The sequence below is a fragment of the Mastomys coucha genome, unplaced genomic scaffold (genome assembly GCF_008632895.1).
Source record: "Mastomys coucha isolate ucsf_1 unplaced genomic scaffold, UCSF_Mcou_1 pScaffold22, whole genome shotgun sequence".
NCBI classification, from domain to species: domain Eukaryota; kingdom Metazoa; phylum Chordata; class Mammalia; order Rodentia; family Muridae; genus Mastomys; species Mastomys coucha.
In genome coordinates, this window is record NW_022196905.1 from 46,790,079 (window position 1) to 46,810,750 (window position 20,672).

Here is a 20,672-nt window from a genome sequence, read left to right on the forward strand (position 1 = left end):
TTCACCCCAAACACCCTCCATAACAATGTGAAAAGACTTCAAATTAATCTAAGTTTTATCACTAAGGCAAGGTCAGGATGGATTTGATCCCAGATGTCTTTAGGAAAACATTCTTTTAGAGCGCCAGGCTACAGGTGAGATGTAGCCAAAGGCATGTTTTCTCTTTCCAATAAAGGGTGAAATATCTTAACTTTGTAGGTCACAGCTGGGCTTCCTTTGTTTGCTTTGTAACCTGTTATAAATGCAAAGAGCTTGCAAAGCCCTGCAAAGCAGGCACCAGCCCATATTCCACCCACGAGCCTCAGTGGGCCAGGCTTTGAAAAGCATTTTGGGTACTAACCCCCTTTTTTGGCCTCCTTGGGCACTAGGCATGTGACATGGTATACGGACATGTGTGCAGGCAAAACGCCCATACATATAAAATAAAATAAGGTTAAAAATAAATAAAGGTTTATTTTTCTAAAATAATACAGAAAATGATACACACATACATCTATAGAGAACAACAATTATATTTCCTCAATAGATATTTAGACAAGAAAGAAAAAGCTAGGAGAGTGTGACTCGTGGCTTTGTAATATTAATTCAGCCCTGATACTATTTTAACCAGGACCAAAAATTCGCAGGGAAGATGGCAGCAGACAGGAAGCCTTACTGGATCCTGGAAGGTAGCAGAGAATGAAAAGTGTATCTCCATTCTCCCAGGAAGCATCCCTAGACAAGGCCTGTGGTGAGAACACAGTGGGAAGGGCGCTGCCTAGAGGAGGCCAGAAAGGAATAAGTGGTACTCAGACAGAGACTCGTTCTATGGACCAGGAACTGGAGTGGGCTGAAGGGTGAGGCAGGGATTACTTGTTTTGCCTTGCTGAATTTTTATAATTAAAAATTTAAACTACTTCCCCTGTCAATTATTTGGTCTTCCTTTACATTCCAATTGTATGTTTTAGTTTTAGACCCACATGTATGTCTGTGCAACACACATGTCCCTGGTGGCTGAGGTTGTCAAAAGAGGGCCTATGGATGGTTATGAGCCGCTGTGTGGGTGTTAGGATGTGAGCTCGGGTCCTGTGCAAGGGGGCAAGTGCTCTTAACCTCTGAGCCTTCTCTCCAGCCCTTGTTGGTTTTGCTTCTTTTAAATCTACACACATGTATAACTGATAAGAATAAAAACCAAATTTTAAAAGGTGACAAGAGACATAGAGAAATCAACAGAAGGGAGGGAAGTAGAAAGAGGAATGAAATGAGAGAGGGGGCAGAGAGAGGAAAGGAGGGAGGGGGGAAAGATGGAGGGAAGGGAGGGGAAGAAAAAAAAAGAGATACTTTTTATTAGGCAAGGTGAACAGAGGACATGGCTTCTCAATGGAAGGCAACATCTGACAGAATCTTACACAACAGCTTTCTCCGGATCTCTAGGGAAGGTCTCCAGGTTGCCGGTGATATAATAGAGAGAACACCACAATGTCCCTTCGATGTGTCCGCCTTGTGCAGCTTTATGGAAGTATTCACCAGCCAGTGTCTATAAAGAGAGATAAACAAGAGTCGCTCTCTTGAGTGCATAGTCCTGGCCACAATGACTTCAGCAGAGCCAAGGTCGGAGGTACCTTAAGACCAATGCTATCACAGGTCTGTATCTGCCCATGCTTTAACGCAAACCAGGTCAAGAAATAGCTCCAAAAAGACAGCCTATCCCAGAGGCCCAGGATACATGATGTCTCTGAGGCCATTCTGTTGATTAGGTTTATGCAATAAAGAAGACACCATGTAACCAGGAGCACGCTACAGCCTCACTGGGTCCTCACAAAAGCTCTGTATGCTCAATGGAGGGGCGTGACAGGAGTCACACTGGGTGACAACTCAAGCATTTGCTTTCGTAACCTTGCTTAATACCGTTCTTTACGCTCATGCACAAAAACTGAGCTTCTAGTGGCAAAGTGAGAATTAGAACATGACAGGGAATAAATCCACGCTCACAGATGTGTAGGCGGGTTACTAGACATTGGCAGTGCATAAAAATATCAGCTTTAGTGCAGTCAGGGAGAGGTGGAGGGAAGAAAGACAACAAACATTTGGGGTGTCCGTGTGTGTCCATGTGTGTGTGTGTGTGTGTGTGTGTGTGTGTGTGTGTGTGTGTGTGTATATATGTGTGTGTGTGTGTGTGTATGCATCTGTGTGTCCACGTGTATGTGTGTGTGCATCTCTGTATGTGCATGTGTGTATGTGTGTGTGAGTGTATATATACGTATGTATGTATGTGTATTTATGTGTGTATGTGTGTATACATGTAGATGTTATGTTTGTGTATGTGTATGTGTGTGTATGTGTGTTTATGTGCATGTGTATGTGCATGTGTGTATGCATGTGTAAGTGTATGTGTGTGTATGTGTGTATGTGCAAGTGTGTATGTGTGTGTAAGTCTATGTGTGTGTATATGTGTTTATGTGCATGTGTATGTGCATATGTGTATGTGTGTGTAAGTCTATGTATGTGTGTATGTATATATGTGTGTATGCACATGTGTGTGTATGGGTATGTATGTGTATGTGTGTGTGCATGTATATGTGTGTATGTGTGTGAATGTGTATGTGTGTGTGAGTGTGTATGTGTGTGTATCTGTGTGTGTATGTGTGTGGGAGTGTGTGTGTGTGCACTAATTCCCCCTGATCACCATTATTTTTCAGAGGGTGGTGAACTATTGTTTTTTTAAAAAAGCAAGGGCTTCCCAGGTAAGAAGGGCCTGGGATCGAATCCTGGCACACTCTCTGACAATCTGTGGCCTTATTCTCTCCAAACCTCTTTTGTTGTTTGTTTTCAATTGTAAAATGTGGCTTCTGAAGACAAACGTGGTGGTATATACTTGCTCTAGCCCTTGAGGGGCAGAGGAAGGAGGATCAGGAAGTTTGATCAAATAAGTTTGAAGTCAGTCTGGTCTAATGGAGAGCTCATTTTTTTTTTTTTTTTAAATAACAAAAGTGGCTTCTGACAGTTCCTAGTGGGAAGTGCAGCAAGAATTACATGAGGAGATGAGTTCTGAAAGATAGACTGGTGTCTCACAGAGAACGCCTCCCAATCTACCCTGATGCCCTTGGCAAATCTAGGGTACCTATAATATTGTCCATCCCAACATTGGTTACTCCACTCTTATTCTCAATAAATGCTTTCACTGACTCCTCCCCATTCCAATCCAACTGTGGTGGCTTCAATATGTTTGGAGTATGGAGTGGTACTAGTAGAAGGTGTGGCCTTGTTGGAGTGGGTGTGGCCTTGTTGGAGGAAGTGTATCATTGTGAGTCTGAGCTTTAAGACCCTCTTCACTGCTTGGAAACCAGTCTTCTAGCAGCCTTCAGATGACGATATAGAACTCTCAGCTCCTCCTGCACCTTGTCTACCTAGATTCTGCCATGCTCTTGCCATTATCATGCTTTGATGATAATGGATCAAACCTCTGAACCTGTAAGTCAGTCCCAATTAAATGTTGTCCTTATAAGAGTTTCCTTGGTCATGGTGTCTATTCACAGTAGTAAAACCCTAATTAAGACACCAGCCCATCAGCAAAAATTCTATTTCCTTGACCAACCTTTGAAATATCTTTGGTAACCAATCATGTACAGCCTTGGCTTCTCACTCATGAGGATGCTGGGTCAACTTCCTGTCCTGTCCTTGTCTCCTCCCTAGTCAGTCCCTAGGACCCAGGAGGGGTCTTTTGAAAGCATGCCCCCATCACTCAAATAGGCCTACTACTTCAAGACTATTAATGACAGTTTCTTATCTCCCTTAGCTCAGAAGTCAAGTCTCACCAGGGCCTGGTCAGGGACCTCCTTGGCTTCATCTCCTGGCTGTCCTTAGTCTCTCCCTCCCTCAGCCTTCCTCCTGGTCCTCTAGCGTGCCAAGCCTGTTTCCTTCTAGGGGTCTGTGTCCTAACTATTGCTTCTTTCTACAAATGCTCTGTTAAATATCCCTAAGGTCTCTTTAGAAGCTTCAGCGGTGTCACCTTACCAGAGAGAGCTTTCATGGTCCCCCTTCTACACAGTATCCCTCAGTCTCCTCTAATCCTAGACTCCTTGTCCATCTCATCAGGGCAGGGTCTGCTGTATCCAGTGCTGTGTCCCCAAAGCCCTTAAGTAGAGGGGTCTGTATGTCACAGTTCTGAGTTATGATTTCCATCAGCAGTGTGATCATGTAAAGAGATGGTTCCCATATCACACCAGGGACCGGGTCCCAACTCAAACTATGTGGCTTTAATTACTCAGAATCAGTGGCCTATTCTATAAGATAGACACAGTCATAGCTGTTTCAGAGGGCGGGATATATGAATCTGCACTTCTGAAGTGTTTGACCTTTAGGGAAGTACCAAATAAACACCAAACATGGCCTCTGTTCTTTCCTTTGTAACTCTGGTCTCGCCCTTGGCAACTCTATCAGCCCCGGTCCCTTTCTGGCCCTTAGAAGGTCAGTCTTCCTGAACCATCTCTCGCTCTCCCATAGTGGGTCATCTCCCTTTCTGTCCTCCATGTAACCTTTCCTCCTCCACAAGAACTGTGTGGCTGCTCTGGTCTTCTGTGGTTTTGCTCCCTAGAAGTACTTAGATCACCTCCCACATAGCTAAATGCATATTTTCCTCAAGGTCATTGTGCCTCTCTCACTATACCCCGAGATCCCTGAGGACACATCTCAGGTCCTACTCTTACATACACACTACAACCCCCGCCCCCTGCCACCATGCCTAGTTCAGGCAGGGCATACTGTCCACAGGCATTTCAGACCAGCCATTGGCCAGATGTAGAGCTTTCTCAGGTTCACTCACCAGATTCCTTCCAGGAACTCCTGGAAAAATGCCATCCAAATACAGGACCCCAAGATTGTAAGATGCATCTGGGTTCCCCATTTCTTCTGCCTTTAACCAGTACTTTGCTGCTTTGGCATAATTTTTCCTGAATTTGTGGTAATACCATCCCAGGCCATTGACGGCCTGATGCAATCCCTAAATTTTAGAACAAGAGTGAAACTATTATTATTATTATTATTATTATTATTATTATTATAATGAAATCCAAAGGCATCTGGAGGCGTTGCTGTGGCAGCATTCTTCCCAAGTCTTCCCTTTTCTCTTTTTCAAGGGGCAGATGGCAATAAAGCAAGCTAGCTGCCAGGCAGCATGAGCCCGCCTAGGAGACTTCCCAGGTGGATTCTGCCCGGCTGCTGCTGGGTTTTCTGCCTTCCAGCTCAGTAGTGACGCTGGTCCCCAAATCATCACTCAATGCCTTTAGGTTCTTTCTAATACCCCTGCAGATGCCTCTCCTCACCCAGCAGGATCCAGCATGCCCTTCACATTCGTGAGAGCTGGGTTTGCAGCAGGATGTTTGAGTTTGTCTCCTGAGCTGGCTCGGGATGGTTTCTAGGTGACCCGCCTGCCCATCTGTTGATTTTTCTGCCCTAAACACCAACAAGTCTCCAAGGGCAGCAGCTGTGACAATCCACTTGCATCCCAGAGCAGCTTTGGTGTTCTGAGATGAGTTAGCATCCCCAGCTCTGATGGGTCTGATAGGGGCTGGAGCAGCAGGGAGGGATAAGAGGGATAGTTTCAAAACTGAGTTGATAATGTGGGCTGTAAGGAAGGGGCTGTTTGTGTCGGTCTGTGTCTAGCATTCTTGTTCTTACTGAGTGCATTTAGATGCTTAGATCGTGAAAGCTTGGGTGTCTTACAGGGCAAGGATAATCCTGAGAGAACCTCCTGCTCTGCCACATGTCTGGGTGTACATTGAGCTCTCGTTTCTCATTTTGTGCTTGACCAAAAGAACGAGGGGGTAGGGGAGGGAAACCAACAGTGCCCTTGTGTCTGTGAACTTGTAAGGACAGAGTTTCATTGTGGAACCGTATCAGTTTAGCCTTCCCTTTCACCAGGGAGAGACTGGCATCTTGGTTTTTATGCCCAGCACAGGGTAGACACTTGAGCAAGTGCCATGAATGGTATGATCGGAAGCTACGCTCTGAATGCAGGAGCAAAACAAGACCCTACACCCTTAAGAGTCACACCTGCAGGCCACTGAGATACCCAGACTAAGAGGACCACCCGAGCATAGTCAGCACTGTGACATCCATAGGAGCATTCTTTTGAGTCTGGGACAATGTAAAGTCTCTGTAAGTACTGCAGACTTTGTCTAAAGAAGTAATAGACCAAGCCATGCTACAAAATGGCAATAAACTTTTTGGGGACATGTGCACAGCAAAGAGGCATCCGAATGGCTTCCCATGGCTTACTTGGAGAGGACACAGCCTGATTTAGATTACCCGCCACCTGCCAGGGAAGACCTGTGGAGGGCTAGGTCTTCTCTGAGAATTACATTGGGTTCTGTTCCGGAGCCCACAAGAAATCCTGTCATAGTGCTTAGTACTCAACCCTTGTTCTGAACATCTCTGTAGCTGGATCAACAGATCTGCCCCTGTGTGGCTTCTAATTCCAAAACCAAGTTGTAGGCAACCTTCCCCTACAGTCCCTGTGAAATGCTGAGCTCTTAGTGAGGCCTTGCCGAATGAAAGAGTGAGAGTCACAGAGCACTCAAGGACACAGAGACTCTGAAAAACTGCTTTGTAATCTGAAATAAGGCAGGCTGAAGGGGAATTCACCACTGGGCAGGGGAGGAGGGACTAAAGAGATGCACATTTCACATCTGCCCCAACAGACCTCACACAACCCCACCTGAGGATGTCCTGGACACAGTAAATGCAGTGACCATCATTAAATTGCTTATCTATTTCTGTGCATCCCTTGGGTTAGGTCAGTAGCAGGTATGCACGTAACAAGCAAGATCATGTGCACTGCTAGCACCTAGATAGAAAAGCCTTCTGAATCTCTTACTCCCTGCTTCAACCTTCCGGTCTAAAGGGCAGGATGCTCTGAGCTTCCCCAAGGGAGAAAAAGTTGGGGATAAAAGTTAGTATGGTGAGTTTCAGAAGCCCTGAGAACAAAGGACTAGCCAGGGACCAAAAAGAGTGAGAGAGTCCCCTGACAAGTGGAGAGTCAGAGTGGCTTCTGTGAATCTATTCATTTGTATATCTGCACACAGGTGCATGTGAATGAGGACAAGCATGCATGCATTTGGACTTGACATCTGCCTGAAGGTGTGAGAATGTGTGTACCTGTGTGTGTCTTTATTTAAGTGCTATTGCGGCCTCCATTCTGCAGGGTTCTATTGAAAGCAGCTGACTGATGTATAAATAGTAACAAAGGCACAATAATCATAAAACACTGACCTTGGTGAGCAGCCCATCGAAGCGCAAGAAGCAAATGGGAATTGGTCAGAAGAGGGTTAACTTTCCAGGAAATTAGGCTTTGGTTTTCCTAATTCAATGGCCTTTCTCCTCATTCAATTCCAAGGAGCCCCACTGGTTGTTATCAGGGCAGCTCTTGATTATAATTTTAGCCTTCAAACAAAGTCAGCCCGGATTCTATTGGTGGCAAGGTACATTCAGCCTTTGAACAGCACTGTCCTCGTTGTGGCAAGATTATGTGTGTGTTATAACATAAAAATGACTAGTCGCTGCGCTGGGGGACCCCTCCCCACCTCCCTTCCACCTCAGCTTTGTGGAAGAAAGCTGGCCATTTGCTCGCACAGCTTTCTGAGAGCGTGGGCGTGTGAGGAGCTATTTCCTCCTGACAATATGCATGGGTTACCTTGGAAGCAGCTTTCTTCATGAGCTCTAAGGCGAGCCGTCTGTTCTTTTTAACTCCTTGACCCTAAACATTGATAAACAGCAATGATTATGAGAAAAATAAACCCCGAATCCTTACAAGCATTACACAGAGACTCCAACGTTCAATCTAAAACACTTGCATATAAACCCGGAACCTTAAAAAAAAAAAAAAGAAAAGAAAAACAAAACAAAACAAAAACCCCACATCTTAAGTGGTTCTAGGCTCAGCAGTATTTCAAGATACCATTGTTTTCATCATCATCACCATCATCATCATCACCATCATCTTGCCCATGTTTGTGGAACAGCCACAAGCCCCAACTTCCCTCTTCATCAGCCATCAATCACCTCCATCGATTGTGGTGAGAACTGTGTCCCTGTTACTCGTACATGCTGGGGGAGAGGCTGTGAAGCAGGTTGGATAGATTTGGTTATCCTGGGTGCTTCCCTCTGGGGTTATCTAATTTGACACCCAGATAAAACACCTTATCTGTGTTGAACAGTTAAGAGTTATTGGCTCAGGCCCCTCAGCGATGACACTGTGGCTTCTGACTTAGTTTGAGAGTGGGCTAAAAAGGAGCTAGGACCCAGGGGAATCAGTTGCCTGCATCTCAGGCAAGAGGCGAAAGCTAACAAGTTTCCTTCTAGCAAATGTGGTGTTTCCAGAAGAGGTGGCTTGTCCTCTATGTATAGAAACAGACTTTGGAGTTCTTTTTTTTTTTTTTTTTTTTTTTTTTTTTTTCGAGACAGGGTTTCTCTGTATAGCCCTGGCTGTCCTGGAACTCACTCTGTAGACCAGGCTGGCCTGGAACTCAGAAATCCACCTTCCTCTGCCTCCCAAGTGCTGGGATGAAAGGCGTGCACCACCACCGCCGGGTGACTTTGGAGTTCTTGTTGCAAAAAGCACCTAGCTGGGGAGTCTAGAGGACTGTGTGAGGGGAATGGTGGGTCTGTGAGTCGGGAGAGAAAGGGTCCCTGAGGTGTTGACATAAGGTAGAAGGGGAGTCAACTGAAAATCTCTGTTGCTCCAGATTTATCCACGATCATGGGCCCCTTCCATTCTTGCAATGTCCCAGTGGATCCTCCTCAGCTTAGATAAGACTAATAGGGTCATATGATATCACCATGGAGAGGGCTTTCTTTGTGTGAATAGGGTATATGCTCTGTTTGGTTAGCTCTATAAGAACTGAAGGTGGTGATCAACATACAGTGTGACCATGGGTCGGCACCTACATCATCACACCTAAGCCTACAGGGGAACCCCTGACATTCCCATGCACCCCAGACTTCCCAGAATTGTACGGTAAGTGAGAGTGGGAGGCAGGATTCGAACCCACACAAGCAGACTGAGCCTTTGATCACCATACTATACTTTCTACTGTGTATTTTGGTTCTATTCTGAGAAAGTAAAATGACTCCTAACTTCCTGCATGGTTATTGCTTAGCTCTATAGTTTTCAGGATCCCCAATAAAAGTAGAAATCAAACTAACGGTTGAATTCTACCCAAGTTTCTACTAGACCTTAACTTACTTATTTAATAAAACCAAAGCAAAAGGTAGGATGAATATATTTTTCACAAATATGCCTTGCTGAATAGTCTATGTCAACTTGACACAAGCTAGAGTCATCCAAGAGGAAGAAACCTCAACTAAGAAAATGCCTATGACCTGACATCTCTCCATGACTTTTGCATCAGTTCCTCCCTACAGGTTCCTGCTCTGGTTGAGTTCCTGTCCCGGCTTCCTCTGATGAACAGCAATGTGGAAGTTTAAGTCAAATAAACCTTTTCTCCTCAACTTGCTTTTAGCCATGGTGTTTCATCACAGCAACAGAAACCTTAACTAAGATAATGCCATTACACCATTTAATTAATGAGGAAGAGGAGGGAGGACACAGAAGGACACTTAGATTGAGAACATGATAACTTTGGACCCCAAGAAGAATCAGAAACAGTGGACTAATGGAACCTAGGTTCATCTTTCTCAGCTCTTTGTTTTGAAGGAGTTACCCAGCCCCATAGTAATTGAAGGCTCATGGAGCTGCAGCACACCCCTGAACCCAGATATTCCTGTTTCCAGAGTAGAAATGTTTTCAGTATCCTTGCTAGCTAATCTAGCATTCTTGTCAGCCTAATCACACAACTTCTTGCACAAAGACTGCACCATATGATAATCTGAGCAGTACTGAAAGTTCTTAAATGAGACCAATGTCATACTCTGGCAGAATATGTGCTTGGTGATCAGTCTTTGAATACAGTGACAGAGGACAAACACTGCATCAAAGTCAAGGCTTCCCCATCAGGAAGTGCCAGATGAGATGCACATGGCCATCTTGGAGCCATTCCTTCACTCGGGCACCATCTTTGCCTGTGGTACATTGGGTGCCCCGCCCAGCCAATGCACATCATTACCTTTTCACCCAGAATGCCCATTTCCATGGGAGGCCCTTCTATGGGCCCTATATTTAAAAAGAGCTCCCTTGCCAGAGGCGACACTCTCCCCTGAGATGGTAATAAAGGCTTCCTGTATACTACCCCGAGATAGCTTAGCTAGACTTCAACAACACTGGGAAAACAAAAGCAGCTTTACGATCTAGGAAATGAGAGCCAAGGAAGCATGTCATCCACAGACACAGATTCACATACATAGAACGTGTCCCATTCCACACTGCCAGATCCTGGTGGGAAGAAGCAATGCTTGACTCATGCTTCCTTCTCTGGACTTTGCATGGTGTCCAGCCCCAACTCTGGTGGACAGGTGTCTCTCCTCTACCCCATTTCTGCCCTCTGTCTTCTCCTCCAGTGTATGATCCCTCTGAGGCCAGGAATGTGACTCACGCCTCCATATGTCCCTCCACTGAGCACCGAGCACACAGGCTGGCATGTGGCCAGCACAGAATGGATATGTATTAGATAAACACACTGGCATATGGAGAAGATTCAAATAATTTCTGTTGACTTGGTGCCTGGAAAGAGAAGATCTAGGCCTCAATTTGAAAACCATAACAACCGATAGGCTTTCAGGCTCCAATTAGGGGGTAGAGAGGATAGGGCTGTGGCAAGAGCTGTGGTTGTCAGTGAGTGAGCGACCACAACTGTGGAGCTGGAGAAAAGCCTGGTCAGGCGCATAGGTGATGTGCAGTTATTTGATGACATTCATTTGGGGCATAGGCATAAGTAAAGTCTAAGTATTTCCTTACGAAAGCCAAAGCATCTCCCTTTCCAAGCTTAGCTATACCACCCTGAGTGTCCCTGTTCTAGTCTGATCTCAGAAGCTAACCAGGGTCAGGTCTGTTCCATACTTGGATGGGAGACTTTCCTGAGATTAGTGATTTTATACATCTGGATTTGGACATGCAGTCCACAGAATTTAAAGCCAGCCTGCCTGGATCCCCTGTTGCTTTATATGCATATAAGACACTAACATGACATATTACATCTCCAGGCCATGAGAATTCAATGTTCTAGTTTATGTTACACAGGGTCCTTCATTCATCAGTGGGAACAATGATTTTCTTGTGAAAGGCATACTCATGTTACAGTTCTCTCTCTCTCTTTTTTAAAGATATTTATTATATGTAACTGCATGGGAGCTGTCTTCCGACACACCAGAAAAAGGGCATCAGATCTCATTATAGATGGTTGCGAGCCACCCTGTGGTTGCTGGGATTTGAACTCAGGACCTTCGGAAGAGCAGTCAGTGCTCTTAACCATTGAGCCATCTCTCCAGCCCCCATGTTACAGTTCTCAAAGCCCGCTGGTCATATCGTTTCACTCAGTCTGTGATCATGAGCATCACCCTAGAATATATAGGGTTCTTCAGAGGTATCCACATGGATGTAGCGATGAGACTCTATCTAATACCTGTCCTATGTCTCCTAGACTCTTCCCTGACCTTCCTCCTAAGCTAGCAACCGGGTTCATTTACTCTCTAGAACTGGGACTGTTGAGATCTGGCCCAAACATGCTCTGTTGAACCAGTGACAAACATGCTGCACCGTGGGGCTGGCGGCCATGTACCAAACCATGAAATATGGGTGTCACCTTCAGATTGTCACAGAAGTAGAGAGAAGCCAGGCACCAACTATACGATTGTCAATTAAAAGTGCACCCAGGGAAGGGTTTCTGACTCTTCCCTTTCAGCTGGTCCCCCTCCATCACAGGTGACAGACGCTTGTTGTAAGCTGCTCTGTTTGCCTGCACGCCCACAGGAAATGTCTCAGGATGTCTATTATGAGAATCGAACAATTTTAGTTCAAATTAAGTGATTCTTACCTTGAATAGCACAATGGCGTAGTCATATATCAGCGCTGGATCCTCAGTCTCCAGGGCCCCCTTAGCATACCACTCGATAGCAGCCTCGGGGTTCTTGGCCACCCCTTGCTGTCCCCAGAAGAGCATCTGAGCCAATCGTTGCTTAAAGACAATAGCAACAGTGAGTTTCCTGGGTAACATTTCACACAACATTGAAGGGAATGGGAGAAGAAGCCTAGCATAAACTGTTCTAGGCTGAATGATCAGCCACCAATGGGACATCTCTATCGATGTCCCAAGGCTCAGGGAATGTCTTAGAAGCGGAGGGCAGAAAGAACACAAGGGCCAGAAGAATCAGTGGGGAGAGGTGTGGAATGCTAGCTTCCAGGCATGGCATGGCTGTTACACTCGTGTGTGTGTGTGTGTGTGTGTGTGTGTGTGTGTGTGTGTGCACTCGAGAGTGTTCATGCACGCTCAGATATGTCTAAGGACAACTTCTGGGAGTTGGTTCTTTCTTTATACCAGTGGGTCCCAGAGATCAAATTCAGATAAGCTAGGCATCAAGCTTGGTGGCAAGTAACCTCACCCAACTGAGCCACATCACCAGGCCCCTTGTACACTTTTAAAAGGGGTTTATTTGCCATTTTTTATAAGTATGTGTGTGTGTCCAAGAAAGTTTGGGTGCACCACATGCATGCAGGAGGCCCTGGTGACCAGAAGAGAGCACCAGATCCTCTGGAATTGGAGTTACAGGAAGTTGTGAGCCACCACGTGGGTGCTGGGATCTGAGCCTGGACTCTCTGCAAGAGCAGTAAATGCTTCGAAGGGCTGAACTGTTGCTCCAGTCCTCTAACTACACCTTTCACTCTCGATTCCACAGCAGGTGTGCTGACCTGCACGTGACCTTCATTAAGAGATCATGGAAGGGGGCGGGGTTAACAGCGGTTGAGGGCTAGAGAGATATTGTCTCCAGTGTTGTGCATGTTCCGTGAACAACCCTAATGGAACTCAGTGGGTTTGCCTCTTCCTCCTCCTCCCTTCCCTTTCTCTCCTTCTTCCTTTCCCTCTCTCACAGAAGTAGAAGGGAACTAGTTAGGAAGAGGAGAGGGAGTAGTGGGAGGAGTAAATGAAATTGAAATACATTATGCATGTGTATGAAAATATCATAATGAAACCCACGTCACATAACAATTAATATATGCTAATATTAACATTTAACATGGCTTAGGTTGAGAATAAAGAAAGTACATGGAGAAGCCTCATCCACCTGGCTCTAAGGAGGCAAGACCTCGAGGAGACAGGATTGCAAGCAGAAGATACAGCAGCATCGCTTTAAGCCACCAGGGAAGGGGAGGTTTTGTTACTGAAGCAAAACCTCATCTGAAATGACTGACAGATGCTCCAAGATGGGCTTGTGCGCACCTGTGCTGCCGCATTGCCACGGGTGGCTTCGTGCTTCAGCCACATAAAGACATCGCCGTCTTCTTTGGTTTGCACTTTGAGTATTTCATCATCTTTGAGTCTAATAGTTTCAACATATGCCTAAAAAGAAAGAGACACAAATGGGGAGGAGGGAAAGAAGAGGTAAACAGCCAAGTGCCAGGGGCATCCACGGATGTAATATCTTCAAGCCAGCAATTGTTCAAGCAAAACTCATATGAATAACTTAAATCTTGGGCATGACTACACTGTCACGGGAATGAATTATCTTTAAACGGATGGACCACGTCCTGCACTGATGCTTGCTCCTATCAAAGTATTTGTTTGGGGAGGTCGGGATTTTTTTTCCACTCCCACTTCATTATTCTGCCTGGTGTCGAGATTCTCAGAACCAGTTCTCATTCCCAACAGCACCGAAAGTGGTAAATTGGTATTTTCTATGACCTTAATCTTTACTGAAGCACCACTATCTGACATAACTAAACACATTGATTTCACAGGCCCAGCCTCAGTTCTGTTATAGCCCCCCAATTTAGAAATGGACCTTGAAAAACAAATCAAGCATGCTAAATTCTTAAGAATTTGAGATGGGGATGTTCCATATGGTATGCTCTAAATGATGAACCCAGAGGGAGAGTTCACAGGGGAATTGAATTTGCACACAACCCATCAGATAGTTGACTTCTTTGAAGAAAATAAGATTCATCTCAGTGTCTACATTCTGGCTGTGTGTGAGAAACTGGCTCCCATTGTTTTGTGCACTGCTCTTACACATGCCACAAGGGGACCCTGGAGCAAGCGATCCAAGCTCTGCCTCGCCACAGGCAGGTGTGAGATATTGGGAGAGAGAAGCCTTACTTACAGAATGAGGAACCAGGCCTGATTTCCCTTCTGACTGCCTTTGTTCATTCATTGAAAAGATTATTCAATTGTAGATTCTGGTCTGGTCTGTGACTCCGTTCCCTAGAATGCCTCAGCTGCCTCCCATGCTGGGACTGTGTGGGACCCAGAGTCCTAATCAGGATCATTAAAGGACCTGCAAGGCTCAGGACCCAGCACAATTTATCCTGCCAAGTTCAACGTGGAAGTAATAATGACAGCCTCTTCCCTTTACTGAAGTCAACTAAGGCAGCAGGGTATTTAACACATCTTCACTTAATCCCCACAACAAAGTTGTGACTCGCCCCCTCCCTCCACACACACCCAGTTTATGGACAAAGTCATAAATGGAAGCTCCTGAGTGAAACATGAACTCAGCTCACGTTGTCCTGCCCTGAAAGCCAGGCTAGTCAGAACTCTACAGAGATCCTCGGTGTCATCCGGGAGACAGCGAGTCTGACCAAGTGATGGTGAGGGTTGTGGCGGGGTAGGTGAGACCTCAGCTGGCACTTCAAGAACACGTTGGTTTTCTGTGAAGAGCCTGGGTTGGGTAGAAGCTTGACCTGCCTTGGTAAAGAATTCTCTGTTTTGTTTGTTTGGTTTTTTTATTTCCTTCCTATCCTGAGATTTGAAAGAAAGAGTAGACACATAGAGGCAGTTGTTCCTGGGAGCTTCCTGTTCTTGGGTCTCTGTGACTTTGGCACTGATGACCTCCCAGTGACTCTCATGAGTTAGGGTATGCCAGGCACTACCCCCTCCTTACCCCAGTGGACACCCACACTGGATAATCTGATGAGACCACCATTACCCACATTCACTCCCATTGTACACACACAGATGACGAAGCCCATGGAAGTTAACTAAACTGCCCAGATCCTAGCTTTAATCTGAGTAGTCAAATCCAGGCTAGTTCACACGCATGCCTGGCCCTTATTCTCCCTCGAAGGACCCGTGCCCCTGAAAAGAAGTATATGGCTGACTGCTTCAATGTCCTCTGGCCTCCCATACACAGTAGACTCTCTGTGGGCACTATCAGCTAGGTCTTGGCTAAGTGCATATGTCTGGGGAGGAACCTGAGCGATCATGCAGAGCTGTAAGAAAAGACCAAACTTGTTTCTGGCTCCATGGCCCTTACAGCTCTGTGTGTGCTGCGACTGAGCTTCGAAGCAAGAGAAAACTATCCGGACCATGTCCTTTCCTGTTTGACACAGGGGACTTCAGTTCTGACTCACCACTAACTAAATGTAAGCTTTGGGCCAGTTACTTTATTTAGATGGTACTGCTTTTCTGCAACCAGAAAAAAAGTGGCTTAGTATAGTACCTCCCACCTCCAAAACACTCAAGATGTGACCCATTATTTTGTGCCATACAAAGAGGAAGATCTAGGCTGAAATCTAGATTCTGCTACTCATGTGCTTGATGATGTTGGGTGACTAGCTCCTCTGAGCTACCTCTTCTTTTTTGTTTGTTTGTTTGGTTGGTTTTTCGAGACAAGGTTTCTTTGTGTAGCTATGGCTGTCCTGGAACTCTCTCTGTAGACCAGGTTGGTCTTGAACTCAGAAATCCTCCTGCCTCTGCCTCCCAAGTGCTGCAATTAAAGGCGTGAGCCACCACTGCCCAGCCTACCTCTTCAATAAGATAGTAATAATATACTGACCCTAGAGGTTTACAGACCTATAGGTAATCTATGCATATCTATAGTCTATATACAGTTTATGCAGATCTATAATCCCCGCACTGGTAAGATAGGAGCAGGAGGATCAGAAGTTCAAGGTCATCCTACATAGTGAGTTTCATGCTAGCCTGGGCTACATGAAAAAGAAAAGAAAAAAGAAGGAATACAATTTGGAGAGAATGTATAAAGGCCAAAGAGTTTTTTGAGAGCTCATATCTTGTGCTAAGTTCTGTTCAACACGTGGATGGCCCGTTGTGTGCTATAACAACTGTGTGAGAGGCAGACAGTCATGGTGCCCAGGTAGGAGAAGAAATGGAGGCAAGAACTGCCCAAGGCATCACCCCTACTGTGGACAGACTGAGAGTGAGCCATTCAAATCTAACCAACCACACTGTATGACACACCCAGGCAGGGAAAGGATGCCTCTCCAGATTTTGGGGTCCTTAAAGTGGCAGCTAGAGCCACATCAGGTGCCTGTGCCTTCTGTGAAAGGAGATGGCCTGCAAAAACACCTGGAGTCAGAGGGACAGCTCAGTTTTGATCATCCATTCACATGCATGCTGAGGCCAGGGGAGGGGTGGGATCGAGAGAAGTAGACATGGTAGGAGTGAGGCGGGTATGCAGAGCCAGGGATGCCATACAGGACTGTTCTGAGATACCAAGGTTTCTGGAATACTCTGTAGCTGCTTTTTTCATAAATCAGTGTCAGCAGAATGAGGAGCCCTAAAGTTCATGCCTTATATCACAGGGTTAAAGCCTGATGCCAAGTCCCAGGAGGTCCAATGTCTGGAAACTGCCAGCCTCAGATCCCTGGACCAAGCATCAGAGAGAGGCGCCACATTGTCCAGGAGAAGCTTCATCCCTTCCCCTCTGCCCAGCCTGCAGGCTGCCAAGGATGCTGTTCCTGTTAAAAGGCTGTGGTCACTAGTTTCAGGAAAGGCCAGAGAGGGGAGGGCAGAGAAAGGGGGTGGAGAGAGAGGAGGGCAGAATGAAGTGGAGGGGGAAGGAGAAGAGAAAATGAAGCAGGGGTAGAAAGAGCAGAAGAGATGGAAGGAAAGGGGAAAGGGAGGTGGTGATGGGGAGTGGGGAAGAGAGAACAGAACAAGAGAGGGAACAGGACAGAAGGGAAAGACAGACCTCAGGTTGGGACAGCTGGCTGAGCGGCAGCTGGGCAGCCTCCACATTCTCTGGAAATGCGGCCTTCTGAGGACCTGTGGGCTGCTGCCCAGGCAGCCCCAGAGAGCCAAGGAGAAGCTGGCAAGAGGCAGGGCCAGTGTCCTAGCCAACGCTTACACCTGCTAACCATCGCCAGTTCTAGCCAGTTGTACTGCTGGCTCCCTGTGTGAAAGGGGGTGGTTCTTAGGGACATTTAACATTCTTGTTTTAAAGTGAGGGTGGGAAACGTAGTGACTACAGTGGTAGAGAGAAGGGAAGCGAGATTCCATAGATGCACATGGCTGAAGGCTGCCAAGGTCCTCGCCCTGGAAGCTGTCTGTTGAAGGACTCTAAACCCTAACTATAAGAGGAGCCTCTAATATACATATGCTCTACAGGCGTGGCAGAGTTGTGACTGGGTGCTATGTGGGAGCTCCTGCAAGGCCATAGAGGAAGCTGTGGCTGAGCATATGGTACAGTAGGAAGGTTCCAAAGGAAATCATAGGGGAGGAGAGAGAAAGCCAGATATGGAGACTGGACAGGGCCAGGACTGTGAGCAGTGTGCTGTGGCCAAGGCTGGGTAGCCAAGAGTTAGGATGGGTAGTGGGAGAATGCCAGTAAGAAATGACTTACATGCTTGTCTCATACATTCTGTCCTGATGGCAGTTTCCCCCCTCCCCTCCCCCCATACCTTTTCCCCTCCTCTCAGAAATGAGCGGGGTTCCCTGGGACACCAACCAAACAAGCTACAATAAGTCTGGCACATCCCATCACATCAAGGCTGGATGAGGCAACCCAGTAGAGGAAAAGGGTACCACTAACTTGCCATAGAAGGAATGAGGATCTAATGTTCTGTCATACTATAGGGGAACAATGACTGCCAATATTTAAAAAGAAGTAGTAGAGAGGATTTAAAACAATATCAATGCACAGCAGTGATAGGTCTTTGAGATGATGCTATGCCAATTTCCCCGCTGTCACAATTACATTGTATGTGTTGAACTATTGCACCATGCCCAATAAATACATCCAATTATGTGTCTACCTAAATAAAGAACTGACTCACACAAAAAAAAGTCTTATATGCTCTGCAGTAGATTGGGTACTACAGGGCCAATTCTTAACCCTAACTACACATTATAAGCACAAGAAGAGTTTCTAATTCTAGATGTAAGCACACACACACACCCCACATACACATATATGCCTGCAAATACATGTGTGTACATGCACACTCATGCATTCATGCACATATAAGTACATACATACCATATCACATACACACATGTGCATTGTTCACAAATGAACACACACTTGCATATACAAATAAATACACATACATACCCACCTCAGTATCCCACAGAGATTAGTTCCAGGACCCCTACAAGCAATGAATCCCTGATTCTTGTTTCTTATCTAAGGTGATATGGTGATTGTAAACCCAGAGCCTCAAGAGTGCCTTAATGTACTTGACCACTGTCCCACAGACCCAACCCCTCCTCCACGTTCTAAATAACTGCTAGATTTACAATTTACTACAATACTTAATATACTGTAAATAACATATAGATGGCTATTACACTGTGTTTCTTAGGGAATAGTGGAAAGAGAAGAAATCAATACATACTGAGGGCAGACACCTTGTCCTTTTGGAATGTTTTCAATCTCTGCTTGGTTGCATCTGAGTGTGGCCTCTCAGGAAGAAAATAAACAGCACCATACACACATATATTACCTTCTGTCTAAGTGCAATCCTATTCAGGGATACTGGGGAGTCGGGACATCAGCGTTGAATTAGGAGGAAGACAGTCCTGCCCCTAAGATGTATCACAGCAACTCATGGGATAGATGATGAAGGACATGAGGCAGAGGTGGCAGCAGTGGAAATAGGGAAGAGACGGAGTGGGATGGTTATTAGGTGGGCTGAGGGGTCAAGGCAACCCCCATTTCTTAGTGCCCAGTGGTGTCCTCTGGGGAGGTGTTAGTAGAGGGAAGGAGATGTGCATGGCAAGCTTCCTTTGCAACAGAAATGAAGAGTAAGAAAGTTAGGCAGAGATAAAGATGGAGTACTGTCAGTATGCAGACAGCTGCTGCCAGGAATGTGACTGAGGTCCTCTATGCCTTCCAGAAGTCTCAGAGAGAAAGGGGGGTCAGGGGGAGAGGGAGAGGGAGGGAAAGAAAGAATGGGAACGGTAAGAGAGGGAAGGAAGGAGAGAGAGAAAAGAAGGAGGAGGGAGAGGGAGAGGGGCAGGGAGGGGGAGAGGAAGAGAGAAAGAAAGAGAGAGAGAGAGGATCTAAGAACTGGGTTGAAGGAAAAGAGCTCGTTAGGAATTTAAGCCACAGAATAAAAAGAACCTTTCCAGTTTTACCCGAAGGAGAGTCTCGATCAGTCACAAGTAGGGAGCAGAGTGAGAATTCTGATAAAGATGAAGCGATGTGAACCACAGAAGCAAGAATGACACAACAAGCATGAAGAAAGACATTATTGACAGACCCTTCGTTTGTTAATGAGAGGTCTCGCTTTCGAGAGCTAGCTGCTCGTTTGCTACATTATGCTGGCGAATTAATAGATACCTCAGCAAAAGGACATTTACATGAACGAGTGACACCTGCTTCAATCTTCAAGAAGCCATTAATTATGAATTCTTAAGAAAATGAACGATGACACAACCCTAAGTGTATAATTCCTACCCACAGTGCCTAATCACACGGCCTTTCAGCTGTGAGACACATCTTTTCTGTTCATCTCCTCCGGTTCTGACCAATTAAACATTTTCGTTCATAATCATAACATTTCACATGCCAAATCTTCAAAAGAAAAGGAGCTTTCAGCAACGCACTGCTTCCTGCTGCTAATTGATGCCGGATTCGAGTTCTTAAACGTGTGATCTATACATGCAGGATGTGATGAGCGTGTCTGGGCTTTGTGGAAAGGGAAAGGCAGCCCTTACCTTACAACCTGATTTTGTAAAAATGGTTTTTTTGTTTGTTTGTTTTGTTTTTTTGCAGGGCATTATTTTTTGACAAAAATAATAATTATTGCTGTGAGGCTGAGGTCAAAGTTTGCAAATGACTTATACACACAAAGAGAAGAGTTAGCTTAAGCATGTGTAGGCTTATTTGAAATTAAAAAAAAAAAAACTGACACCATCTAAAGGAGTTAGAATATCTCTATAGAGACAGACATTTTTTTATGTCTTCTGTCCCTTTTCCTCCTCCCCCTCCTCCTCCTCCCTCCCATCCTCCTCTGCACTTCTTCATCTCCTCCACCTTCCTGCTCCTCCTTGGGACAGGGTCTCACAAATCCTAAGCTGGTACTGAATTTGCTGTGTATCCAGGAATGACCTTGAATTCCTGATCCTCCTGTCTCCTCTGGGGTGCTGATCACACCTGGTTTCCTGCGGTGCTACAGATTGAACCCTGTCCATTCTAGAAGTGACCTACCAGGTAAGCTACATCCTTAGGCTCACTTGGCCCACTCCATCACATTTAACATTCACCGAAAGGCTCGTGTCTCTGAGTGGTTTATTTCACAACAGTAGAGTGACTACTGTAGTTTTTTTTTTTTTTTTTTTTTTTTT

General features: G+C 45.7%; 1 protein-coding gene across 1 annotated transcript in view; it reads right to left on the reverse strand.

Annotated features, from left to right (window-relative positions):
• The window catches only part of Sel1l3 (SEL1L family member 3), a 110,245-nt gene that overhangs the window by 27,195 nt on the left and 62,378 nt on the right, over positions 1–20,672 (reverse strand). Inside the window, 5 exon segments of the mRNA XM_031342288.1 lie at positions 1,389–1,516; positions 4,802–4,978; positions 7,670–7,732; positions 11,964–12,104; positions 13,365–13,484. Of these exon segments, the coding sequence (XP_031198148.1) occupies positions 1,389–1,516; positions 4,802–4,978; positions 7,670–7,732; positions 11,964–12,104; positions 13,365–13,484 (629 nt within the window).